The 27,767-nt window shown below is 38.1% G+C and overlaps 2 protein-coding genes and 2 long non-coding RNA genes across 4 annotated transcripts in view; 1 reads left to right on the top strand and 3 right to left on the bottom strand.

Moving 5' to 3' along the window:
• Positions 1–3,663: 3,663 nt before the first annotated feature.
• LOC308698183 lies at positions 3,664–5,709 on the bottom strand. The gene is made up of 3 exons (XR_014031033.1): positions 5,603–5,709; positions 5,164–5,311; positions 3,664–4,290 (listed from the first exon to the last, which is right to left on the bottom strand). It is a non-coding gene; the product is annotated as an uncharacterized lncRNA (long non-coding RNA).
• Positions 5,710–6,598: 889 nt separating this feature from the next.
• On the bottom strand, positions 6,599–7,474 carry LOC308698281. The gene is made up of 3 exons (XR_014031044.1): positions 7,412–7,474; positions 6,910–6,988; positions 6,599–6,635 (listed from the first exon to the last, which is right to left on the bottom strand). It is a non-coding gene; the product is annotated as an uncharacterized lncRNA (long non-coding RNA).
• An 869-nt stretch (positions 7,475–8,343) lies between these two features.
• LOC308698276 (uncharacterized protein) lies at positions 8,344–13,192 on the top strand. The gene is made up of 12 exons (XM_081378214.1): positions 8,344–8,807; positions 9,605–9,764; positions 10,022–10,244; positions 10,338–10,464; positions 10,617–10,915; positions 11,006–11,096; positions 11,184–11,300; positions 11,408–11,483; positions 11,592–11,849; positions 11,998–12,169; positions 12,489–12,637; positions 12,722–13,192. Exons 3-12 carry the CDS (start codon positions 10,042–10,044, stop codon positions 12,904–12,906), a joined length of 1,677 nt encoding a protein of 558 aa, XP_081234340.1. The 5' UTR covers positions 8,344–8,807; positions 9,605–9,764; positions 10,022–10,041; the 3' UTR covers positions 12,907–13,192.
• Positions 13,193–15,375: 2,183 nt separating this feature from the next.
• cebpz (CCAAT enhancer binding protein zeta) overlaps positions 15,376–27,767 on the bottom strand; it is a 69,494-nt gene continuing 57,102 nt past the window's right edge. The window contains exons 5-15 of the mRNA XM_081379424.1: positions 26,724–26,812; positions 26,591–26,644; positions 23,111–23,213; positions 22,958–23,026; positions 19,940–20,006; positions 19,746–19,852; positions 19,601–19,661; positions 18,529–18,722; positions 18,047–18,111; positions 17,621–17,702; positions 15,376–17,431 (exon numbers count right to left, since the gene is read on the bottom strand). Coding sequence (XP_081235550.1) covers positions 17,277–17,431; positions 17,621–17,702; positions 18,047–18,111; positions 18,529–18,722; positions 19,601–19,661; positions 19,746–19,852; positions 19,940–20,006; positions 22,958–23,026; positions 23,111–23,213; positions 26,591–26,644; positions 26,724–26,812 — 1,046 coding nt within the window. The 3' untranslated portion in view covers positions 15,376–17,276. The remainder of the gene's footprint in view (positions 17,432–17,620; positions 17,703–18,046; positions 18,112–18,528; positions 18,723–19,600; positions 19,662–19,745; positions 19,853–19,939; positions 20,007–22,957; positions 23,027–23,110; positions 23,214–26,590; positions 26,645–26,723; positions 26,813–27,767) is intronic.

The raw sequence follows: 27,767 nt of genomic DNA on the forward strand, positions 1-27,767 counted from the left end.
TAGATAGTGGTCAGTGTTCGTCGAAACCAGTGACGGCGACGCTGCTGAAGTGTGTGAGAACAAATGAATAACATCAGTGCGAACCACGAACATTTATTTATTTGGATTAAATATTTAAATATTAAATTTTAATCGTTCTGTGTCATTTTTCAATGTCAATTATTTTCACTATTTACATGTTTATGGCCAAAATGCTATAATATTCTAAGTTGACTGTCGTTCTCCTCTACCCTGAGTAGCCTACATTAAATAGCCTACGTTAGCCTATTTAACATCGTTACAGGCACCTCGCGAGCATTCATTCATTCAACTATTTTAAAAGACTGGAATAAACACCAGCACACAAGCAATCTTTTTTTATAGTCAATTTAATTAAAAAATGTAAGCCCAACCGGTATAAAATGTCAGAAAGAGAAAAAAAAAACTGTTAATGGGAAGACGAGCATAGGACTGCTGCAGCTTAGTCGATAAATATATTTAGCCTATTTTTTATTCAGATTGCACAGTTGGAAAGAAAATATATTTATAGGAACATTTCAGCAGGCTCAAGATAATAAATAAAGTGACCACTATTCATTATTTTAATCAATTCGCAGCAATAAAACGTGATAATCCGCATTCTCATGTATGTAGTGCGCTGAAGTATTCCGTCAAAATGGCTGACACGCGGCTAGGGGTCACGTGACTGGATAAGAGAGCCTAAGTCCCGCCCCTCCGCTTCCGGCTCATGGGACCTTAGTTCGGAAAAAATATGTATGGAAGTCAATGGCGAGAGATAACTTATCTTTTTATTCCGTCTGAACTGTGCCCTGAACTACACATATGATGTTTGTCAATTTAAAAGGTAATTATGAAAGTCAAGAAAGTCGCAGTTTGTCATAAAACAGAAGAGTAACGTTTAGTTTTATGTGAAAATCGCTCAATGAACTACATCTCTCGTCTCGCACTATGTACGTCACAAGATCCGTTGCTCGTATGTGTGTATTCTGGTTCAAAACACTCAGGCATGACGGCGTAACGTTACGATTATAATGTAAGACTATAGAAAAAATGACAGACGTTAGCTTCAGTAAAGTTAGCTTCATTCATTGAGAGAAAAGGTATGACGTCGCATGTGCGCCTTCTGGGTTTGTAGTCTTTGTAATTACGTATTTTCACAGTCTTATACCTCAGCAGTTTTACATCAAGCTGCGACTTTCTTGACTTTAAAATGTATCTTTTAAATTGACAAACATCATATGTGTAAATCAGGGCACAATTCAAACGAGATCAAAATATTTGTTGTCTCTCGCCATTGACTACCATACAATATTTTTCCGAAATAAGGTCCCATGGTGGTCGACCGGAAGGGGAGGGACTTAGGCTCTCTTGAGAGCGCTTCGGTGCCGGAAGTAAATTTCCCATTCATTTTTCCCATTGACGTTTTCGAAAATCCGTATCTAACGAGTTTTAGAGCATGTCTGAGGATAACCAGCTACGGCTGAACTCATAGGCATACAACATATCATTTCGAGTGAAAAAACGGCGAGAAAATCCAAAAAAAGTCAAAGGTACAAGACTGTGTACATATTTTCATTTCCGAGCGAAGGAACTACTCATCCCATAAACCACCGCGCCTCACTGAAGTCGACTGAAGTCGACTATTTTTTTACAGTCTATGGACTGAAGCCACAACCGCGAAAGAGCCTTTAGAGCGACTTTAAAGTCTGACGACAGCCACGCGAACTTTTTCTTGTGCCGTTTATAGCAGTTCTTTCAGTAGTAATTGTGTAAATAGACTGGAAAGCATGGCTGGCGGTCCGCGGCTCACGGGTGAGATCTGGCAGTCCGCGCTGCGTTCTGCTCATCAGTTTCAGCGGCCCACGGGCAGGTTGCTGACAAATGCCTCAACAATTTCCCACTTGTGGTCCATGCTCATTTTATTCATGAAGTTATAGTTCATCCTTAATTTTAATAACATTTAATGTATTTTCTTAATAACAACAAGTGAAAATTAAAAAGTGAAGGTCAGCAAACCAGAAAGTGCATCATATTAAGTTTATTAACTTGCCATGAATTATTACACAAATGTTCAGTAAATGCATGAAGAGCTCTCTATGGCTCTGGGTATGCCTAAGCTAAATATTGTTTTGACAGTGGCATCATAAAATGCTTGATATGACTCATACCATATATGAAGACTCCTCGGTTCAAATGTCACATCAGTGATACCGTGCAAAAAAACGCAACAGTTTTAGTTTTTTTTTTCTATTTATCTATCTTGAGTCTTCACGAACTTTCGCGGGGTTTACACGAGCTCCACCAATCAGATGCATCACTGTGGGATTGTGGGATTGTTTAGGATTGTGGGTAATGAAGTACTTCTCCAAGACATCGCGAATAAAAGGCATTTATCTCAAAACAAGGTTAGTGCCCCATTAACTTTTGGCGGTTATATGAGCATACAATCGCTTAGTACAGCCGTAGCTGGTTTTAAGTCTACCATGTATGGTTACGTTTTTATGGCTTATACCCCAACTGTCAATGGAGAAATTGTATTGAATTTTTACTTCCGGCACCGGCTGTGGGCGGGACTGTGATGCTATGGCAATAACCTTATTTTCTCAAACAAGATGGGCATCATTTGTTCAGTGTGTGTGTTTCAGAGAGAGAGAGGCACGGGCGCGATCGAACAGTGGAAACATAAAACCATACACTGTCATTTTGTTCATACAGGACATCATTAAAACTGCAAAGTGTTTAGCCAACTTATATTTCTGTAAAACACAAATTGTGCTTTTGTCAAACTGTAACCTACAACTGTCCCCAACCAAAATCACACACACACAGACACGCTGTTTAAAAGCAAAAATGATCTCATCTTTTGGACATTCATCATATTGCATTGGTTTTCATTTCTTGTCCTCAAACCGAGCACTAATCTGTTAACTTTAAGTTACACATTCTACATTGATTAAATAGAAAATAAAATGTGTTTTTAATGGTAGTATTATTTTTTACAGAAATACATTATTTTTTCAGATGAGAATAAAGTTAGTTAATTCAAATTTTAAGCAAACAAATATATTAAAATATAGCATATTAATTATAAATTAATTCAGGTACAATTACCAAACATATCTCAAGGTCTTTTGAATAAAGGGTGACAGTCTTTCATTATCAACTGTTGTTGTGGACTATACAGACCCTTTCCAAAAAATTAGAATATCATGGAAAAGTTCATTTATTTCCATAATTCCATTAATTCCATAGATTATAGATTCAGGGCCCACACAATTTAATATAATACCCGGTCCTCACTTCATCTTCAATTAAGCGTTCCCAAAACCAACTCTGCCTTTGGTCTTGCATCTTTTCAATCTGCTGCCGCCCGCGATTGGAACGCTCTGCAAAATATTCTCAAACTGGAGACATTCATTTCAATTGCATCCTTCAAAACTATTATATCATCCTTGTTCACGGATATATGCACTTGCTTCTCTACATAGTTATTATTTTTTATCACCCACTATCACTTCTATGTACCTTTACACTTAGCTGGTTATAAGTGTCTGTTGTCTACTGCGTTGTGTTTTAAACTGTATTTTGTATGTTTTTAATGTATTTATTTTAGCCCTCTTTCCCTTTCCCTAAGTGGTTATTCCACTTGTCAGGCCGCCATTGTAAATAAGAACTTGTTCTTAATGACTTGCCTGTAAAAATAAAGGTAAAAAAAAAAAAAAAAAAGATTTCAAGTATTTAGTTGTTTATTTGTACATAATTTGGGCTTCCAGTTCATAAAACCCACTAAAACAGGATTTCAAAAAAATTAGAATATTACATGAAATCACACAGTAATTACACAGTGATACCATGGTCACTGAACCAGTTTTTGGTTATTTTGGCAGTGTGGGCAGGTGCAAATCCTGCTGGAAAATGAAGGAAGCATGAAGTGCTCTGAAAATGTCCTGGTAGACGGCTGCGTTGACTCTGGATTTAATAAAGCACAGTGGACCAAAGTCCTCTTTTCTGATGAGAGCAAATTTTGCATCTCATTTGGAAATCAAGGTCCCAGAGTCTGGAGGAAGAATGGAGAGGCACACAATCCAAGATGCTTGAAGTCCAGTGTGAAGTTTCCACAGTCTCTGTTGGTTTGGGGAGCCGTGTCATCGGCTGGTGTTGGTCCACTGTGCTGTCCACTCAACGCAGCCGTCTACCAGGACATTTCGAGAGCACTTCATGCTTCCTTCAGCAGACAAGCTTTATGGAGATGCTGACTTCATTTGCCAGCAGGATCTGCACCGGCCCACACTGCCAAAAGAACCAAAACCTAGTTCAGTGACCATGGTATCACTGTGTAATTACTGTGTGATTTCATGTAATATTCAATTTTTTTAAATCCTGTTTTCGTGGGTTTTATGAGCTGGAAGCCCAAATTATGTACAAATAAACAACTAAATACTTGAAATCGTGTGGGCCCTGAATCTATAATCTATGGAAGTTTAACGTTTTGAATGGAATTATGGAAATAAATAAACTTTTTATATATTCAAATTTTTTGGAAAGGGTCTGTATACTGGAGAAGTATTTGTTCTCCATTTGAGTGAGATGTTTTTATGTGGCTAATTGAGCAAAGTGCTTCCATATATTTTATTATTATTAGTTCAAGAATAAAATAAAAATATCGGATTGATATCAGTCTCGGCAAATATCCAAAGCTGCGGCATCGATATCATAAGTGAAAAGGTGGTATCGGGACATCCCTAATCAAATCCATCAATTCTACTAATTCTCTATAAAGATAATTGTGTATTAGTGCATCATGTAGGCTATGTAGGTGTGTATTGTAGTTAGTTTAAAAATGTATGATAAATAAATCTCACAATACCAGTGAATCTTAATTACACAATGTGATTTTAATTAATGTATATTTTTGAACACTGTACATTTTTGAACACTGTATATTTTTTAACACTATCTTTGTGTAAGATTACAGTGAATAGTGTAAGGTTGACACTGAATTGAACACAAGTCATTGTTTTTTTAGTTTTTTTTTTTTAGGAATGTTTTATTTGAAACAAAGACATTACATGTTTTCTTCCATATCTAAACAGTGAGATTACTAGATTAAAAGTAACAAACTTTGATAAACACATTATTTGTCCCCTTTGTTCTGTCCCCTACCTGGTGTCCCATAACAATGAAGATAAAGCCCAACTGCTGCCAGAGGAAGTCAGTGATGACACTGCATCCAAGGTTCGGGTTTTGCGTTCTGCATCAGATGGCCCAAGCCTCCCAAAAAGAGCTCCTCCATCTCCTACCAGTTGGATACCTCATATGCAGAAAGAATCAATACATAACTGACACTAAAAACACAAGACACAAAAAGCTGATCCTATCATACTAAGTTACTTCAGATGCTAACGCTAGCCAACTTGTATACTACATTTAAAACGACAAATAGCTTAACATTACCCACGTGTGTAGCATTCGGTACTAACTTGGCTTACATTAGTTGAACAAATACTGATAGCGGTAGCTATTTTGACGGCGTACATATGCCAAGACCCATACATTCAGACTTTTTACAATGTTTCGGATAATGTTAGAGCCAGTTACCTACCGTGCAGCCATACACTGTAGCCAAAAAACGGAGAAGTTACGTCCAACGGAGAACTGGCCACTGACCGGCCGCCGCACCCGCGACTTCAGTTCACATCCGGGTCTTTGGGCACCGGATCAAATAATGACGTGATTGGCCAATTCAAGTTGACAAGGTAACAACACGAGCTTTGATTGGTTCTTACTCCGGCTAACATTTTGTGGTTAGCTAGCGAGATTATATCTACGTTATATTTTTAATGTGCAACAATTGACGTTGGAAACAAGCAGTAATGTGCTCAAGAACAATTTATATAGCTAATTATAAAAAATGAACCAGTTCCCTGGAGGAGATCTATCAAATCGAAAACTAAAGGAGAAAAACAGACTTGGCCCACGGCCTATAGGTTACAGTCCAGCTTTCGTTTGGTTCTGTCTTGACCATCACCCCAAAATGGACTCAGGAGCTGAAATTAGAAGAATACACACCACAAAGGGATATAACTCCAGACACTGAATTCAATCTTAAATGCATAAATAATAGTGGTAATAAATCGCGCGTATTTTGTGTATAGTGAGCAGTGGTGCTGAGCACATTCATACAAGAAGTGACGACACCCAACATCACTTAGAGCACCTTTAAAAGTATAACATTTAAAGCCCCTTAAATTAACGAAATGACTTGGAAAAAAAGATTTGTTCATTTTGATGAACGAGAACAAACAAGACAGTCAGCAAAATTATCCGGACTTCTCCATAATGACATAACAGATCTGCTGGCTGTTAGACACATGGCGCTTCTCCACCTTCTGCTTCTGGAAGCCCCACAGTTGCTCATTAGGGTTCAGATCTGGAGACATACTGGCCACTCCATCACCTACACCTTTATCAAGGCAGATGTCATCTTGGCGGTGTGTTTGGTGTTGTTATCATGCCGTTAATACCAATACTGTATGTTTGACATTAGTTGAAAGTTTTACTTACAAATCATAGGGTTCACAGCGCCATAGAGATGTTGAACTCTGCTATTGTGCAGGCCATCAGCATGGAAGGATCTAGGAACACAACAAACCGCTTGGCAGGTTTATTTAAAGGCAAGGAAAATAGAAAGAATAACATACAGAAAATAATTTCTTAAATTAGCATAACATAATTTATGTTTTTAGATTTACCTATTCATATTGCTCCAACAGTGTCACTTACGTTTGGATGTCAAAACCTTCTTAAAAAAAAGAAAAAAAAGAAAACAGATGCATGGTGATATACTGCTAGGTGAAAACCATGTGAGAAAATAGATTTAAAGTTATTTAATGGGCTTCCTCAGTTTACCTGTGTCTTTCTCTGGCAGCAGCTTTCTTCAGAAATGTTGCAATAGTAGAGCTTCCCCTCTGTTGTTATTTTGTTGCTGCTGAAATCACAAATCATTTGTTTATCAATATTTGTTTACCATTGAGCTAGTTTCAGCCAATTTTAGCGCTCCATGTAAGTGACGTCACCGATTAACAGCACATGTTTCTGTTAAATAATACATACGTTTATGTTAAATAAATTAGCTCACTTCCAAGCAAAACACTTAACAAAACTATTAAAAACATCTAATCTACATAATAAGATGTGATTAAAACCCCAAACTTTCATAAACAAAAGCTCAAGCTAGTTAGCCTATGACGTTACCTTTTCTGAAAACGGTTGAGATGCTAACAGATTTTTTTCGAAGACAATAAAGCATTTCTATAAGTAAATATTCAACAGAAGCGTGTCAATTACAAATAAGATAAATGTCAAGCACAGTTGTGTGTATTATTCGTGTGATTTAAGAAACTAAACTCACCTGAAAGCAATAAAAACACCATGAGAGAGGGTTTTGCTGCTCATCAGTTGCAGTGGTGGCCCGCCGTTTCCATGGCGACTCTACGCGCTCCAGTGTTTGAAAAAGCGTCTCGGACGTTCACGAGCACGCACATTAAAACCATAGATTAAAACACGTCAAAGTCACGCACGCAGCATTTACAAACATAAACATCTAGAATTAGAACATTACATAAATACAATTCTTATACACAAAAAAAAAAAAAAAAAAATTTTATATATATATATAAATTAAATCATGAATTTAAACCTCATTTTGAAGTTTATGAATTGTGGCATTTTTATAATTTAATGTGCCTAATGCGCCATGTCTCAACCACAATCGGCCCAGCTACACACAGCCAAAACCTAGCCAGATCTGGCAACCATTACTGGGCCAGAGCTGGCTCACTTCCGGTGAGCCGATACCAGTACACAGCCGAGTGAGCCGACACTCAGCCGCGATTGGCCCGATTCCGCTGGCTACCTGGGGCGTCACGTCTGCGTCTTAAAATGAATGGAATAAATAGCAGAAAGAAAAAAAAATAAGACGTTGTGTGAGACGTTCATTGAGACGTTTGCATGTTGCAAAGTTGCATTTAAGAGCCGATCGGAACGCCATACTTTTGCGGTTGTGGCTTCAGTCAGAGCCCGTCTACGGAGAGCCTGCCCACTCCCTATTAAAGGCCATCTTTCAATTTAATTTTATAACTTAATTTATACAGAATCTTGTATGAAAATGTCAATTCAAAAAGACATACATAAGAATACACATGTTTTATAAGACCCACGGGCAGAAATTAAGAAAAAAGTGTACCTATTCTAAGCTAGGCTTCAAAAAACCGCCCTTTTCCAGAGAACGCGTCATATGACGTAAGGACAGGCAAACAAAGGCGGGGCGCTGCCCTGGACCCTGGTTCTCAGTGTGGGTTTACGTAGTCTGAGAGGTGGTAATAGAAAAGAGAGCTTGTCGTTATCGTTATTATATAGTACGTTTGAGTTGTCACAATGGTGAATTCTTGTGTTTGTTTTGGAAGCAACAACTCCAACTTGTCTGGCCATCGGGTCCACCGATTTCCAAACAAGAAACACAAAGATTTCCGTGCTTGGATACGTTTCGTCCAGGCAAAGAGAGGCAATTTCGCTGCCTCCTCTGTGACAAGACACACGGTGGTATACGAAAAACACTTCACACCGGACAACTACAACCAAGGAGATCTTATGGAATTTCGCATGGGATTTCGACGAAGAGAGTGGGTTAGGCTGGCAAATGGAGCTGTCCCATCGGTGCATGCAAGTCCACCAGCAAAATCTGGCGGGATGAAGAGTCCGTTAGCACTAGCAGAGAATCTGCGCGCCGAAAACGGGAGCTTTGCACAGTAAGTCTTATAATACTTTATACAAATTGTTGCATCGAAATGTAGCTCTGCATGTAATTTCTGCAAATGTATTTTTCTTGATGTTATAATGGATTAGTCTTGGCATGACTTAGTTTGAGAAGTTAACGTTAGCACCATGAAGGCACGAAAGCCCGCCTAGCTGTTAACGTTAGCTTACTCCTGTTACACCCCGTGAGGCTGCACATGAGCCTCCTGACACTTATTTTATTGAACTAATAAGACAGGCTTCCAGACTGCGACCATTTTCTGAGAATGTGGGAGTCAAAATTTTATGTGGTCGCATTTGTGCGAGTGCATGCAGGTTCATGTAACGTTAGCCTACTACTCGGTTAAATTCACGCATAAATTTTCCTGCATTGAACTTGGTTTAGCGCCCGCCAAAGTGAATTTTTGTCCCGCCAAAGCTTTATTTGATCGGTGAGTAATAGATGAACTGCTGCGCTTGGCTTGTGACAGTGTGCATGTTTCGAGCAGAGAGAGAGAGAGAGAGACCCTGTCGCGCGCGCGCACTCTGTAAACAAGACTTCACCGTCTCCAAAACGCATCCAAGTAATGCTTTACACTTTCGCCTGGCATCCGAAGAGAGAGTGCGCGCGCGACCGGGGCTCTCTCTCTGTGAAGCTGGTATCAACAGGGCACATGCGAGGGAATGCAGCTCGGGACAACTTTGAAAAGATTTTGAAAAGATTAGCAGTCTTTTAAATAATGCATGAATGGGGTATTTTCATGAAAGGACTACATTTTTTTAAAGTTTAAAGTTGTGATTTTGTTTTCAGATTTTGGGAGAGAGTGCTGCCAGCAAAGACGGGGCGGGTGCAACTGCCACTTCAGATCCTGAAGATGATGTAGATGGAGACATCTCTACAACGGACCCTGAGCCAGTAGTGGTCCATCGTGGATCACAGTGCAACATAAGATGTTTACATCGTTCATTAGGTAGTTAGCTTATATCTAGCATTCACCATACATGCCATATACAATCACAAATAAGGATTACATGTCAAAATTTTTCATGATCTCCATGGTTACTATTTTGTAATTTACACTTTTCAGACAGTAAACATTAAAAATTATGAACTTCATAATGTTAGAAAAATATATTTTGTACTGGGATGCATTAGATTAGTGCATGTGTTGTTGCCAATGAATGTACAATGGTGAACAATTATTAAGATGAATCTCTTTCATCTAAGCTGTTCAGGTAAAGCCTCAGATGGTGGATGTGGGGACTCAAACCGAAAGGTTTGAGCATCGCAGATCAACTCCACTGGCCAGTCCTGAACAAAGTGATGATGAATGGTCATTTTCTGATATCATCACCCATGCTGGTGATATGTCATGGAGTCCCGGGGAGGAGATGTTGAGCGAGTCCTCTGAGGAGGAACCAGAAGAGCTGGAATCTCTCAGTGACCCAAAGTAAAAACCTTTTTATTAATGGAAAATGTCTGATTGTGTATCAAAAAATGTCATAGTCAGAATTAATGTGTTTTTTCCTTTTCTTGTTTTCAGTGCTGTTGACAAGTTCATTGTTTGCCAGAGGCAGTTGCTGTCTTTGTTCACGGTTTGTCCTGCATGCTGTGGGGAAACCCAGGGACACATAATGCACCCGGAAGGAACTTTCATAAAAGTCAAGCAGGTAATGTCTTATTTGTCAACTGTCTGTGAGGAGCTGAATTATAGTCTGTGAATGTACAGTATGTATATTCATTATTTGTGTCTTAACTATACAGGTATTTCACTGCCTCATCTTAAAGCTGCTTGAGTCTTGAATCTTCTCTCATCTTTCAGGCCTGCGGAACTTGTGGTTATGAGCGTTACTGGCAAAACCAAGAGAAGGTGCATCGTAACATGCCTGCCTGCAACCTTTTACTCAGCGGTGCCATCCACTTCTCAGGTTGCATGGCTACTCAGACAATCAGGATGCTGAAGCTGTTTGGACTGCAGTGCATAAGTCCCGGCACTTTTTTCCGCCATCAGCGCTATTACACTATCCCTACCATCGTGCAGGCCTGGAGGAATGAGCAGAAGGGGATCATCAGGGAGTTGAAGGAGACTGGGGGTGGATTGATCCTGTCTGGTGACTGCAGGTAGAATGGTCAAGCTCACGTTACTGATGTAGAACAGGTCAGTGTGTTTTTGCATTAACCTCTAAATGTAACTGTTTTTGACGTTCTTAGATCAGATTCTCCTGGACACTGTGCCAAATATGGTAGCTACTCCTTGATTGAGGATCGAATTAACAAAGTTTTAGATGTTCAACTTGTCCAAGTAAGTTGATGTCACATAAAAATCTTGCGTCTGATTTAGTTACTGATATTACTGTTACTGTTCAGTAATAATCCGTTGGTTTTACAGAGCTCAGAAGTCCCAAGCAGCTCTTGGTGTGAGCTAGAGGGTCTAAAGTGGAGTATGCAGTTCCTGATGGACCAAGACATGCAAGTATCTGCTCTGATAACAGACAGAAATCGGCAGGTAATGATGCTAGGAGAGATCTAAAGCTGAACAGCATTGACATGCACAGTATCACTCAAAATAAGTTCTAAATTCTATAAAATCAATTTGTGTCTTATTTGTTTTAGGTGGCCAAGTGGGTACGTGAGAAAATGTGTTCAGAAGGAACAAGGCATTTCTTTGATGTCTGGCATATTGGGAAAAGTATGTATTGTGATGTTGGTAGTTCTATATAATAGACTTGTTTTTTGTAGTTAAATTCACTTTCCTAATAATTAGTTTGCTCTGCTCTGTTTGTCTGCTCTGGAACAGGCGTACAGAAAGCACTGGATGCTGCTGCAAAAGAGAGGGACTGTGAGGATCTGAAGCTGTGGAGGCCAGCCATTATCAACCATCTGTACTGGACCGCAGCTTCCACTCCTACAGGAGATCCAGATGAGATGCAGGCAAAATGGCAGAGTATGATAAATCATGTACAGGACATACATGAACACAGCACTCCTGCATTTACCAGCTGCGCACATCCACCGTTGGAAGGAGAGGCAAGAAACAAGGAGTGGCTGGAACCAGGTACAACATAGTAGCCTATGTTAAAAGATGTCAAATGTTTAGTTTGTCAAGTTTAGTTTGGTTTTATCTATACGTAACCCCATGTGTACTAATAATTACTTGTGTTATGAAATGCGACAGACTATATGACATAATATGTTTTATTTAGGATCACCAGCAGCCACTAAACTGGAGAGTGTAGCTGCCAGGAAAGCACTGGTAAAGGATATTCGACAATTGTCACCTCAGCATCAGACATTCTCCCTGGAGGCCTACCATTCCCTCATTCTGCACTTTGCGCCCAAACACACTGGCTTTTCTTTTCTTGGGATGTACAGCAGGTAGTGTTATCACTCAAAAGTATCAATACTAATAAAATTAGGCATTTATTTTCAGTTTCAGGATATTGCAATACTTTTGTAGCAGGATGATGACAGAATGAATATGGCTAAAAACTAATGCAGTCTTGTATAGCAGACCAAAATGTTATTGATTGATAACTGCATTACATATTATTTGCAACAAAAAAAAAATTGCAAAGATGAGTCATTGTCTTAGACCCATTTGAACTGAAAACATTAATGTCATGTATTTCTGTTGCATTTCACTGCACTGGGTTAGCTTTGGAGACCTAATGTTCTATCTCCTTATCTCCTACAGACTTCTCTTGGCGGCCCTACATTACAATAGTAATGGCAACAGAGATGTAGCTCGAACCAGTGAGGGTGAGGCACGCTACGCCGTTCGCTACCCACGGTTTCGGAAAGGTGGCTGGGTAGTCCACCCCATCAAGGAGAAACCATCTTACGGTTAGTAGATTCACTTAGTTTTTCAATATCTTTTTTATGTGGGTCAACCATGTTACTAAATGTGTTCTAAACATTTCTCTCAAGGATACGCAACAAATCTTATGGTCTCTCTGGTAGAGGAATACTCAAAGTCACCACAGGCCCTACAAGAAAGCAGTGCTGTCTTGTCCTCTGCTGCCCCGCCCCCCCTCACCACTTCCCTCCAGAAGGTTGCCAAGGATGAGGCAGTCAGCCTCCATCTCGCACAACACTCACGCTTTAACATCTAATAAAAGATCAATTTTACCAGTTGAGTTTGTTTCACTATGGATTTATTAATCATCTTCCAAGCGGGGCCACTGGAAACCTTTGTATGTTTGTCCCTCCTCTGCAAACTGCCTCCTTATTGCTGACACAACACACAAAGGTATGGCTTTCCTAATGTCCCTGCCTAGTATTCCGTACGCCCAGCGGACAACCTGCCTGTATGCTGTGTATCGGAACTGCCTGTGTTGGAGATTGGGACATAATTACATTTTGATCATACCATGGTTTCATAATAAACAATTCCAATGGTAAATATTGCATGTCCTGTTGGCTGATATTCTACTGTACTACACAACACCAAAATTGTTTTTATAGTAAGTATATGGAAACCACTGAGTTTAAAAACCTGCTTAACAGGATTTACTATTTTGGTGTAGAAAAGCTGGTTCTTTAAATTGCAGTGTGAAATAATTTTTGCTCAAAACATACTCTGGTCTGCTGGCTTGGAGAGGGCCATGCTCCTGTCTGAAGTTCATGTATGCTATCTGCAGCACAAAAGGATTCAGACAGGATGCTTCAAACCCTGGATGGAGTGTGAGGCAGGTAATGTCTTCTGGGGGATCTAGGGTTTGGACAAGGGTCCAATAGGCGTCGACCTCCCTACAGCACACACTCTCCACTGCTGATGGCATAGCCTCACATCTACCACACAAGCACCTGTTAAACAAAATGTGCTAAGATAAACTCACTCTCCTTCCCTCCTTGTAGCTCTAGTGGATGGTGTAAGACCTTGTAAGAAACGACATGTAGACTACCTACTTACTTCCTAAAGCTTATGTAAATATGCACTGTAAAAAGACGACCCCCCCACACACACACACATTTATGCACAGTATAGGCTGTCAATTAGATGCATTGATCTGCATGCCTTACACCCAGTATCCCTCCACGTGACAATAAAATATCCTTGTAACAATGACTATATTTACATGAACAGCATATTCCCGTCCTAACCGGAACACTAACTGCTTTCATACATGTACTCCGCAGTACATGCGAGCTCATTTACATAATGTCTAGGAAATACTAGGAGGGGAATAGTATAACAGCCGGCTAAGTTCGGAATTCCAGCTGGCCGGTTATGTTGTTCAGATATACGGCCCAAACGCTTGACATCTGCAGAAGCAGAACATGCGGACACCTAGGTCTGAAAGCAGCTACTGATTAAAAAAATCAGCTAGCAATTTCTACAAAATTTCACGATAAACTATGTTGTGCAGAAATGCACAGCTTTTCCATCCCTGTCCAGACTAGCTGACCGTCACAGATGTAAGCTAACGTTATAGCCTACAGCATTCATTAGAATCTGGGATCTAAACTCAACATTTTAAGACACATGTTGCATATGGTGACAATCTACATGGATGCTTGAAAAACAACAAAGTCGACAGCAATATTGCAAAATATGATTTATTAAAGATGCAATGTGATAAACATGGAGACAACGTTAGCCACAATTAGCTATAGCCTGTGGTAACTCACCAAGACACCTGCCCAATTCTCCACCGATTCTCCTCACACCACAACTCTATCTCTCTCCTCTGTCCATTTACCCTTCCCCTTAACTCTGCCTGACCCCTCTCTTGCCTAGGTGGCTCATAATTATACGGCAATGGCCCATCGTAAGAGTTTACATTAACCCCTACTGCAACCTCTTCACTGTCTGACTCCATTACGAAGAGATGAGATTTACCGGCCGTTGCGTCACTTCCGATCAGAGCGTTTTTGACAGCGGAAGTAATTTTACTCACACTTTCTTTTTAAAAACTTTTTTCATGCACATTTATGATTAATTTCTTCACGCAAATCGAGTTCCTACACTATTTATCTACACGTTCATTCACAGGGATCTTCAACTTGAAAGCTCTATTGTACCGAATTTTGGTTGTAGTACCACCAGAGTTCCACTGGGGGGCGATCGCCATGAGTGCAAAATGAATGGGAGTCTACGGGGCTAGACGGCTAAATGTATGTCTTTCACCCGATTGCCGTTGATAAATCTTAAATCTGATTGTAGATTTTGCAAGTTCAACATGGGTTTTAGGTCGAAAGTTGAATAAACGAGTACTTATGTCCTTTCGATTTCTTACAAGTTGAGTTGTTGTTGCCCAACTTGCCCATAACACGCTAGCATTCTGCTAATGAACGCTGATTGGTCAGTGAAGGACTGATTACGACCAGAGATACCGCTTGATGGCATCGTGTCATCCGCAGCGGGACCAGAAACAAACAAAACAAAAACTCTTCTAGCAAGTGTGTTTACCTGTGTCAGCTGTGTTGTCCATGCCTCGAGTGAAAAGAAAGTGCAGAGCGCGAACGCACCAGAGTGAGCGAAGGATTGCCGTGAAGCAGTATCTCTGGTCGTACATGTATATGACGTCATTGACACTTTAAAATACTTTTTAAAGCAAATAAGTGACTCAAAAAAATCTAACACCCAGCAATGTGTAATTTATTTGCATCTCCTTTCGAATACAACATTCAAATTACTAGACAAAAAATTATATCCTGAGAAAAGTGGATTTTTATTGGTATAGCGCCATAGACCTCGATTCATTCTGCACTCGTCCTGTGAGCGCCCTCATATGGAATCAGAGAGGAACTGCAACCAGTTCAGAAGCCGGAAGTGTACTGAGAGTAGACATTCTCTGCTTCAGTCGACTTCAGTGAGGCGCGGTGGTTTATGGGATGAGTAGTTCCTTCGCTCGGAAATTAAAATATGTACAGTCTTGTACCTTTGACTTTTTTTTTTAAATTTTCTCGTCGTTTTTTCACTCGAAATTATATGTTATATGCCTATGAGTTCAGCCGTAGCTGGTTATCCTCAGACATGCTCTAAAACTCTTTAGATATGGATTTTCCAAAACGTCAATGGGAGAAATGAATGGGAAATTTACTTCCGGAACCTAAGCGCTCTCGGGCTGTGGGCGGGACTGTGATGCTCTATGTTATAAAACACCATACTAACTCTTTTCGTTTTACATTTAAAGAAATCTTAAACATTATAGCCACACAAATGTGGTTCAGGCAACGCGTATTGATTATATTCACTGCATATAACGTCTGCCTATTTATAACAAAACGAAATATAAAACACAAGCCTGCCACTTTTCGTTTTAAATATAATATAAAAATATTAAACATTTTAATATGGTCCAGGCAATATGTGCATTTGTACTAAACAACAGATGTTGCAGTAAACAACATTACAGATCATCTTCGTTGTATTAAAATTTAAAATGACAAAACTCAACCCAGTCTCTTTTTGTTAAATACAAAAAAGATATACAAATAAAGCAAACAATTCAGTTAAACATACAAAGTCAGCGCTCTAGTCCAACCATATAACGGCAAAGTTAAATAGCTTATAAAGTTATGAAACTTCCCCTCAGCCAAAAAGATTGAACACAAGTTGTTTTTGTATACAATTTAAAGTTTCAATGTACAGCTATTACTTTTTAAATGGTTTTGTGGTTTTAAAAAAAAGCTTCCCAACCACTAGAATATGGACATGTTTACTGTACCTTCTCATACTGAAAAAAAAAAAAGGGAATATTCTTGGTGTTCAGTATTTGACTTCTAGAATTGACTTCTAATTTCAAAAGATTCTTAAATCCAGATGCATTTACTTGAGAAGCAATATGATTTAAGATAAGTCTACTTTTTCTGTGAAACTGACCAAAATGAAGAGTTTATGATTACAGTGAGAACAAATATCTGCCAATGGGCTCAGACAAATCAAACTAATTCAAAGCTTAAATTAAACTGACATTTGTTTTTACATGTAAACAATTAATTTCATCTTTAATTCTTAAAAAAGCAAAATAACGATGTTATGTCTTGCTTTCTAAGGATATTTGCACTTGAAAACAAGACATTTTAAGGAATTTTTTTTTTTTGCAGTGCATGCTATAATGCATGTGTGTTGCATGCACAACTTGTGCTCTGATTTAATACCTTTTTAAGACCTGCAGAAACCCTGATCTAATTATTTTTTTCTTTTGTTTCCAGGTTAGTTGTATTCATTGTAAAAAGAAAAGAAAAAACACCAGGCATTTTCAAGGGAGATGTTAAAATATAAAATGTTTAAAGCATAACAGAATTAAGCATTTTCCAAAGAATATAGGAACCCTGGATTTAATACAACACGTGTGAAACAGCCAATATTGACTAAACCATTTAACAACACTACAGCTATAATATATTAATAGAAACATGGAATAGCATTCGTCCCTGTCCCGTATATTACAGGTTCAGTCAGTGGGCATGGTTCATGTATCCGTGAAGCAGTTTAGGAGGTCTGGTCCATCAAACTGGAGAAGAAATTGAAGACTTAAGATATTATTTTCTTCCTATTGACACTCTGACCCTTTTTGGTTACTCCAAACTTTCTCTTGTTGAATGTGGCCTTTTTCCTCCTGAGAGTTTGGACATCTCTCCCAAGGATCCAGTCATTCCGTTGAACTTCCCACTTCAGCTGCTTAACATCTGATGGAAGAGACACAGGGAAATCAGGAAAAATTTCATTGCACAAAAGCAGCAAGTCTGTAGTTTCTTCTTTCAATAGATGTCACTCACAGAAACAGTTTATGCAGGAATGATATTAAGTTAAGCATTTTAATTGTATATCAACATTTTTTTCACTGGAAAACAAAAATATCTATTATCAGCACTCACCGGCTTTGTCCGTATTGGCCATTGCATTCATACCAGTGTTTTCAAACTTCAAGCCTGCGTTTTCTTCCAGCAAACACCCAAACTGTTTAGAAAGACATTTCCGGTTCATTCAGCTGCATTTGAAAGGTGCTTCTGAACTAGGTGCACATCTAATTCACTAATAATTATTTCAACTGTAAACTGGTTTATTAAAGGTTACGGTTAAGCCCTTCCATATATTAGCAAGCTGTCTGTGTCATATAAAAAAGATTGGAACATTCCTGCTGTTTAACTGTGTAAGTGTACCTAAGAAATAAAACAGGTTTAAAAGGCAAGGAGTGGTCACATCAAATATTGATTTAATTTAGTTTAAAAACAAACAAGAAAAACATTGAGCATATCAAAAATACTTCTATGGATCTTGTATTTAACCCATAAACCATCTACCTCTTCAGCTGATGCAAACACTGCTTGGTCCTTTGTTCTATTCTTTTTCTTTACAGGTTGAGCGCCTTTGGGACGATGGAATCACACACACAAGAGAGAAAAAAAGTCGATTCAGTTGATTAGGAAAAAACATAAGGGTAAATCTCACAAAAACACTATTACATTATATATACTAATGAGAGTTTGTGTAGAGTTGCATCTGCTTCAAATTTACTGCTCTGAAATACTGAAAACACCATAGCTGTATAGACCAGTTACCATTCCCAATGGATTCAATGAAGAAGGATTTCACCAGGTTGTGTGATATTCACCAAAAAAAGCGATTCTTTAATCAGGGCCAGTCATCCAGATGATACAATTACCTTTTTTCTTTCTTAGATTTCCAATGGAAATCGTTTCCATTTCTTCTCATTTTGCATTATCTTTGAAATTACAAAATCATGCTTATAAGCTTGATAATGAAAATTGCTGTTTTGACACACCTGCTTCATCATCATCATCATCATCAGCAGCAGCATCTTCTGTGTCCATGAACTCTCCACCTTCATCCTCCAACTCATCTTCAAAATCCTCCATACTGCCCAGAGAGACCTCCTCATCATCAAGGTCATCGTCAGAGTCAGAGACATCAGAGTCTTCTGGATCTTCACCTTTCTTGGAATTAAGCGTCACATTGCTGCAACAAAGATCGTTTGGCCACGTTAACTGCTATTAACATTACTGGATAAAGATTTTAAGATCATTTACAACGATTTGTGCAAAATAATATATTCACTAACACAACAAAACATCACCACAGCTTTGGAATACAAAAATAATTGTGCAATGTATTTGCAACCTTCCATGGATAGGCTATCCTAGAACAGTGGTTCTCAACTGGTTTGACCATGGGACCCACACTTTCCCATAGTCATCAAGCCACGAACCACTATATATATATAAATAAACAAAGCAAAGCAAAGCAAATTTATTTTTCTCAGAATAAAAACGATAGATACCGCAGATACTGAATCAGGACAACGCGTTTTTCTCATAGACAGTAAAAGAAATGGACACAGCGACCCCATAGACTTCAACGGAGAAAAGTGAAGCAAATTAGAAGCACTCACTTCCTGATGGCTGAGCGTACTGCGCAGACTCAAACTGAGCTTGATGACGTAGATGTGACGTGAGCAACCTGTCTGACAGTTGCCTTCTCCTGCCCTGAATTCAAATTCAACTTCCCTGTTTCTATGCTTTTCTCCATGTCTTAATGTTAAGCTCACACTGTTCTGTTCTTGCTCTAGATTTAGGCATGCTGCATTTTGATTGGCTTTGATTGCACAATGTGGGGAGTAGCGGAGAAATCGTGCTTTCTGCCATTTAGAAATCATGCATGCTCGCATTGTGATCTTATTATGATTTCGATTGACCGCACAACCCTACACATCAGCAGCAAAATACCGGAAAACTCAACTCAACTCGTGGTCAATTATCAAAAATGGATCATTTCTGATTATCCATTTGATTATGTTTTCTTCTTTAGATAAGAAGTGTAAACAGCACTGAACATACCTTGCAAAGTCCAAATCATCATCCTTGAACTCAGTGAAAAAGCTGTCTCCTTCAAAAGCATCTGAGGAGACAAAATTTCGGGCAGGTTACTCACAATAGGAAGATCAAAAGTATAATGCTGAATGGTTTTGATTTCAGGGCCTACCAAGAACCCGATCAAATTCATCATCGTCAACGTCCTCCACACTTTCATTGTCTTCCTTTCGGTTTGGCCTTTTCCACCGTTTCTCTGCATTGCGCTTCTTAAAGTACCTGAATGACACATAACAGCAAAGTTACATTGTTTTCATCCACTCTTAAGTAACAGTCTTTTGTATTTGCTTTGAAGCTTCTACTAACCTGTAGAAGAACACCTCATCCACAGGTATCTGACTCTCTTCTTTGGCCAGATATTCATCACAGTTAACTACAAAAAAAAAACCTAAAATGTCTTGTTGTTCATGACCTACCATACAACTTAACTTTCACATACATAAGAAACAATACACAAAATCTACACAAGTTTTAGATCTAAAATTACAAAGCAAATTTGTCTACAAATAAGGTCCAAAAGTTGAATGCATTATAGAAACGTTAGAAGTTCAGTTCATCAAACATTTATTGACTTCATTACTTCAATCTTCATTAGAAGATTGAAGATGGTTCATTGCAGGGCTCTAGACTGGGGCCAAATGGTCACAATGTGTGATCTTTTTTTCTAGCAGGTGCAACACAATTTTTGTCACCACCACATTGCCCAACTACTAAGAGTTGCCATTTCTGTTCCATATGAGAAACATCAAATGGCAAACGAAACAAAAGCAGAACTAAACTGCGCTTCTCTGTGAAGAGAAGAAAAAAGCGTGACCTCAGATAATCGTGGGCCCGTCTCGATCACGTGACAAGTTACTATGCAACGCTGGGACATTCAGTGAGAAAGCATTTGAATTCACCACAGTATTAATAACATTGCTGTGAGATATAGTGAGGAACGTTCAAATTCAGCACAGAATTCTCTGTTATAAACTATATCAGATCAAACAGCGCTGACTTGAACTTAAATGTTTATACATTTTTCATTTCAGGGTTCGTACAACCTTTTAAGAGTGAAATTCAAGCACTTTTCAAAGACTTTCAAGTGCTTAACACTTCTTCCAGCACTTCAAAGCTATAAATATTATCCAGTTTAAATGTTATTTTTACTGTCAGAACCAAAAACAGTATCTGTTCATCTATCAAAGATTAAAATCAAAAGTTTTAAGAGGTAGGAGCATTAATACGTGGGAAACAAACGCTTATATTTAAAAATAAAAAAAAAATACGAAATTACCATTATAACCAGTAGATGGCGGCAAAGGAGCATGTATCAACTTTTTTTTGCCATTTCCACTCCCTAATAGTTTATTTTCACACATTTGGCTTTACATTTATATTTAGATGTTATGAAATCCCTATTATAAAATACCAAATCATCAAGAAATAAATTTGTCAAAGTTTGATACTTTTTGTTCTGAAGTATGAAGTAGGAAAAGTAGTGTCATGAAAAACAAAAACTTCAAATTGTGAAGAATTACACAAAGTAAAGAGCACTCCTTTTATAATCACTGAATCTACCTGTCAGTTCAGTATGATACTGAAGGAGAACAATAGTACATTTAATAAGAGCAGAATATTAATTTTTTCCCCCTATAAAAATTAGGTTGTTAAAAGTTAATTTTATCTGCATCTTAACTCAAGCTCAGTGCTTTACTGTCAAATGTGCATTTACAAGAAAAAAACATGTAATATTATAAGTAACGGCATTTATAAATGCAAAACAAGTCATTTTATGATTAAATTGCCTTTATGTTTAATAAATGTCCATAGTTCCATTATTTAAAACAGGGTTTCTGCACATTTTTTAAAGTCAAATTTAAGACTTTTTAAGACCTTTTTAAGACCCGAAGAAATCAAAATTAATACCATGCATTAGGGGTGTGTAATATTGACAAAATATGTCTCGATCGATATTTTCAAAGTTTTGAGGGTAATAATTAGATAATAGTAACAAAAATTAACATTTTTTATTAAGGGGTAATATTTGCCATCTTAAATTGATTTCCAGTGGCATTTTCATCTCTATATTGGCATTTGTAGATGTATGCATCACCTTTTATGTCAAATTCTAACATTTAAATTAAATTATATTAGAATAATTACACAATACCACTGTTACCAGTCAAATTAAATCATTAAATCAAAATCCACCTTTGCAGTGCAGAGGTGACACAGTGGCGGCATCAGATCTGGCATTAATATATTTACACTGCATTTACAATTGCATAAATAAAGCTATGAGATTGTTAAATATGAACTGTGATTTCTAATTTTAACATTCTAATTAAAAAGTACTCTAAATGTGAAACTAAAGCTGCCAGTAGGTGGCGGCAAGTCACTGTTTTAATAAGTGAGTTGAGGGAGTCATTCATTCAACCAATTCGTTCAAACGGCTGATTCATTCGGGAAGCAAGTGACTGTTCATTGAATCATTAAATTGATTCGTTCAAAACGCGGATTCCAGTCAAAAACTCATCGCTGTCTGTTGCATTGAGGCTCTGCTATGGCTTCAATTTGAAATTCTCGTCAGCGAAATAAAGGGGAAACAAACAACATTGACAATAGGCTACTGTTTATAAAATTTAAATCACAATGTTAATTTATTGTTAATTACTGTTATATAAATAAATAATCACATTTGCAATTGTGCACGGGAAAACGGAAGTCTTGCTGATGTGATATTGTAGGTCTATGATAACAACATAATATGATATGAGACAAAAACTCATGGGAACATATAGCCTACCTAACGTTATAACTGCACTCATCACGCAGTGAGTACGAGACCAAAGCGATGTCAGCTCGCAGTACATCGTTAAAACAATGATTACAATATCATAATAATAGACAATACACATCGCACACCACTACGAACATAAAGACTGAACTTAGAACTAAACTGACGTTTACCAACTCACTTCTCATTCTCTCCTCCTGTTTCGCGCGTGCAGGTCTGCAGGAGATGGACGTAACGCTGCCGCGAATGACGCGAAATGTCACGTGAACCACAAAGAAAGAATAATAAATAAAAAAAGTACGCTAATTAGATGGTTCTAATTTAGAAAATATTTAGATATGTTTAAGTCAAATTGCCATCTAAAATTTAAGACCTTTCATAAGTAAAAATAAGACTTTTTAAGACTTTTAAAGGCCTTAAATTTTAAAAATCTAATTTAAGACTTTTTAAGGATCCGCGGACACCCTGTAAAAAAAAAAAAAAAAAAAAACTCTACAGAGAAGCTCATTTACTTGACCTGTCAACCACAAAAATGCAGGACTCACCAGGTAATGACTTTACATTGCTGAGCGTCCTCCTGTACTTGGGCTGCATCAGCGTAGAGTCTGTGTTTTCTAGAATATAAAGAATAGTTTTAGCAAAATGAATAAAGTCACCAGTTCAAGAGCTTAAATTGTAATTTTGTTGAGTTTGCTTACGTTTTCCCTTCATTTGCTTTGGATTCCTATACACAAAGCGATCTAAGAATCGGATAAGTGTGAAGTCCTGAAGCGGATCCCCCGTGTACAGAATGAACTCTCCCTGGGGGTCAAATGAAGGTCCCACTTTATATTAGATGTCTTTAACTTCTATGTACTAACATTTAAATAAAAAATTTGATACAATGCACTTCTTGTGTACATACGTTTAAAATTGAACCTATATTATTATTATTATTATTATTATTATTATAACTACCTGCATGTAATTAAAGCTCCAATTAATTTCTGTAATTACAAATAATGATTGACCTTTTCCTTACATTTTAACACCACCAAACCTGTCCTAAACCCGTATCCCACCTCAATAGTGTTTTACAGTACAACATCACAATAAGTACATTGTACTTTTTTTTTTTTGTAGTAGTCTGCTCTTATAGTAGACACCACTACTCATAAAGAGTGACCAAATAAATAAATTAAAATAAATGTCAAGACAAGCTCTGAAGAAAAATCCTGTTGAAGCTCAGACGTTTTCAGTTAGACAGACACACAGTTACTTGTCAACTATATATTTTTCAACATTCCTACAGTAATTAAATAGAATACTGCTTCTGATACCCTGAAAGAATACATTTTATATCCACACAGGTTGGAGTTTTGCATAACATCTCTTAGAATTACCTAAATAAAAATGTAAAAATTACCTGGAAAATCTATTATTAAAACATTTCTACTGCATAGTGCTGAGAATATCACATGGACATCCACAAAAATAAATTAAATTCCTTTAAAGAAACCACTGAACATATGTCAGAATAGCTTAAATACACATTACTTGGACAGCACTTAATCAGTGTGTAGTGGCATCCATAACACAAACTCACCAGGAAAAAACATTTTTTCCCTTTTACAATAACAGGGTTTATACAGAGATTCTTAAATTGAATTTACTACCTTTTTACCACCTATTTTACTACCATCACAATATTTTTACTACCAACACGGCTTCAAACTTCAAATGCAGCAGTGTTAAGTGTTAAGTAAAGTGACAAGTAAAGACATGAAATATCTTTCCAAAATGAATTAATAACATATTTAATCACAATTTAATGAGGCAATTATAACTTAATTTCAACACTGGGAGGGAGAGATAGAGAACCAGAGAGAGCGAGAAAGAGAAAGTCAGGAGAGGTTCTGTAGGTGTATATGAGTGTGTATCACACTCAGTGTGGATCGTCTGTATGCTGGTGGTAGGATTACTGGCAGTGGACTGCGAGGAGCGAGCAGGCAAGGTTGAGGGAGCAGTGGAGGTTGATGGCGTCGATGTAGCCGTTGGTCCAGCGCAAAACAGCGACAGCAGTAGCTGGGTGTTACGTCCCCGCATCCTGGCTTGGTGGCTAGTAGACTCCCTGTGGGAATTAACCGCCTTCACCCCCATCCAAGTAATATTTATCGTTTTCTTGCAAACGTTGCAAAAAGCTTCTCGGCTGTTTCCAACTACTGGCCTAAGCCAGTCTTTAAACCGAGCGTCCTCCAGCCAGAGGTCCGAAAACTTGCACTTGCCCATATTTACTTGGTAAACTCGCGCAGAGCAGAGGTTTACCGCCAAGCTAAGGTACCAGCTTGAACCGCCCAACGTACACATCGCGTGACGTCATTCCGTTCACTCAGGTCCGACCTTTCTTTTCTCTGTCTTTGGGTTCGACTCAAAATAAAAATAAATTCATGGAAGTTTAGTAAGGAAATAGGCCTGCACACGTAAGTTACCCTAATTGAAAACCATATAGACCCAGTTAGATGGGGCTTCGAAAATTTACTACCTCGTCAGATGACGTTTACTACTTTTTACTGGCCTTAATTTGGCATAATTTAATTTACTACCTTTTACAACCCCGCAGAAACCCTGAATAATGAAACGCATAAACTGAAAACGGAGATTTTTTTTTTTCTCAAATTGAAATTATTGCAGTGGGGATGCACCAATTATACAGGGATGCACTGATATGGAAATTCTGAGCTGATGTCAATATTTCATTGTTTGTTGTGGTCGATATAGATAACCAATATTTTACTTTGAGTTTTATGCATTTAACATGGTTTAATAGCTATAAAATAACTGAACCAGTAACTACAACTGGTTTGAATGAGAAATAAAATGAAAAAACTTGTACTGTATAAATTGTACTGTGTTATATAAGCATTTATAAAATGGATCATTCCAGTCCTTAATGCTGATTGGTCAATAGCTGTTTTATTTATGATGCATGGCTATGACCGATTCACCGGTCTGTATCACTGTGCGTAACTCTGCTCAACACCCTTAGCTACATAATCAATATACTGTCAAAACAGTTTCATGTATTATGTATTTAAGCAAAAGTAACAGTTTATTATTTATTTAATGAAGTATGAGTGACCTGTCAGCCTGTCAGACCTTGTGATCGGCGTCGTTCAGACCTGTCAGCGTCATTCACCTTTAATTTTAAGGCCAATAGCGGGAGATACTTTAATGTGTGTGTGCGTGTGCGCGTGTAAGTCTACAGTTTCCAAAGTGGAATATTCCAGAGGGAAATCTATTAAAAAGTTCCATAGTTCAAGCCTTGCTTATCAGAATTAAAATCAGATTGCATTATTGAATCATTATTTCCCTGTTTATCTCTGTAAAGCTGCTTTGAAACAATCTGTATTGTTTAAAGGCTATATAAATAAAGGGGACTTGATTTGACTTATGCGCAAGGTCTAGAAACGTGTTTTTAAAAGTTGAACTTATTTTGACTTGAGCGCAGAAAACATCCCTCTAGCATGTTTTCTAGCATTTACATTGGAAAAACAATAGAAATGTAGCGCTGTGGAATGGAAAAATTAGTTCTGTATGAATGAGTTCTAAGGCCTGTTTATAACAAGACATATTCCCTATGATAAACATTTTAATTTGAATGAATTAATTTGCTGTTAATTGCGTCTGACACAAACATTTGCACCTCAGCAGTCAATTAAATTTTCTTTCTACAAGGAGGGATCTTTAGATATTTTCTGTCGCACTGCAAAAAAAAAAAACTGGCCAAACAATTGGTCATGTGCCCGGAGCCACCGCTGTCATTGAACTGACTAGGTGGCACTCACACAATTTTGCCAAGCAACAGTGAATAGCAGAGAAAGAATCTGGAACAGGCTCTCTTGTCTCTGTACACTCTTAAAATGAAAAGTTGTTTGTTGGCATCTATCGGCGTGTCTACATTAGACATGAGCGATGCGACAACAGAACCCATTATAACCAGTGATGCTGTCTACACTGGATGTGTTGTTTCGAGGTGGAGTAAGTTTCTACATTTGGATGAAAGATTACAAAAGACAAACTTTTTTTTTCATGCAATGGTAAATTATTCACAATAATACCAGGAGTGTGTACCAATAGAGTGAATAGGGAGCATTTTAAGGGTGACTTTAAACAAGTTATTACAAGTTGAAAGTTGTTACCTGCAATAGAGTCTTAGCAAAAAGAGCCACGGAGGGATGGAAATGAAGGGAGAGCTGCAAGACAGAGCATGACGTCAGAGCACAAATCACAGTAATAATGAGAAGAATAGAAAAACAGTGTTAGTCTTGGTACCTTCTGCAGTTCCCAGAGGGCCGTGTGATCAGCCCCACAGTACAAAGGGTTTCTGTTCATGGGGTCATACATCTCCTTTTTTACACCACCTGAAGACATGAGGGGTTTAAAATAAAGAAAAAGACTCATAAGAGAACAGGGGCATGTGGAGACAAATTGACAAAATTAATTTTTAATGGAAGACACACTGCAATATGATACTCGCGTTTGCTGATTTTACTCTTTTTTTTTTTATTCTTAATAGTGACATTCTAATGTCAAAAACTCTTAACATGGCTTAAAGGTGCAGTATGTAATATTGACAGCTAGCGGTTGAAATGGGTTTTTCCCCGTACCCGCCTCTTCAAACTCGATGCTCACACAGGTTGCCAGATTGAGGACACGCAACAGGAGTGAGCACAATTGACAATGGAACCCTTACAATAAGTTGACGAGTTGATTTTGCCGTCAAGTTTCGATCCCATAGAAGCCTATGAGGGAGTGATCCAGCTCTCAGATTTCATCAAAAATATCTTAATTTGTGTTCCGAAGATGAACGAAAGTCTTACGGGGTTGGAACAACATGAGGGTGAGTAATTACTGCAGGGGTGCAAACACATGTATGGTCAAAAAAGAGAGAGGTAATCGAAGCCCTCGTCCCGCGGCAAATATCCAGATACTACATTGCCACCATCCCCAACCCACCCCTATAGGCACATAGAGTCAAATGAAATTTAGAAAAACTATCTTGCACTTCTTCTTCTTGCTTTACTGCTACTTCCTGAAAACAATTTCACCTGATGATTTGAATAGCTCTTTTTGTAAAGAATTAATAATTCTAGGATGATTGGGGTAATTGTGTAGGGTAGGCCTAGTCAGTGCTTGAAGTGGGGGGAAAAAGGTGCCGGTACTCTCTTGTCTTACTCTCACCGCCTTCACCCAGGGCCGGATTAACAATTTCCTGTGCCCTGGACAACCATACTCAAGACCCCTGTAGTTAGGGGGGTTCGGGGGCATGCTCCCCCGAGAAAATTTGGATTTCTCTGATCTCTGATATGTGCAATT

The sequence above is a fragment of the Scardinius erythrophthalmus genome (assembly GCF_964197995.2).
Source record: "Scardinius erythrophthalmus genome assembly, chromosome: 11".
NCBI lineage: Eukaryota > Metazoa > Chordata > Actinopteri > Cypriniformes > Leuciscidae > Scardinius > Scardinius erythrophthalmus.

Excerpts from the sequence above, each read along its gene's own strand:
- LOC308698276 (XM_081378214.1), top strand. The coding sequence starts at position 10,042 with ATGGTGGATGTGGGGACTCAAACCGAAAGGTTTGAGCATCGCAGATCA. Across the intron at positions 10,245-10,337 it reads GAATCTCTCAGTGACCCAAA|TGCTGTTGACAAGTTCATTG; the intron begins GTAAAAACCTTT and ends TCTTGTTTTCAG. Across the intron at positions 11,097-11,183 it reads TAGATGTTCAACTTGTCCAA|AGCTCAGAAGTCCCAAGCAG; the intron begins GTAAGTTGATGT and ends TTGGTTTTACAG.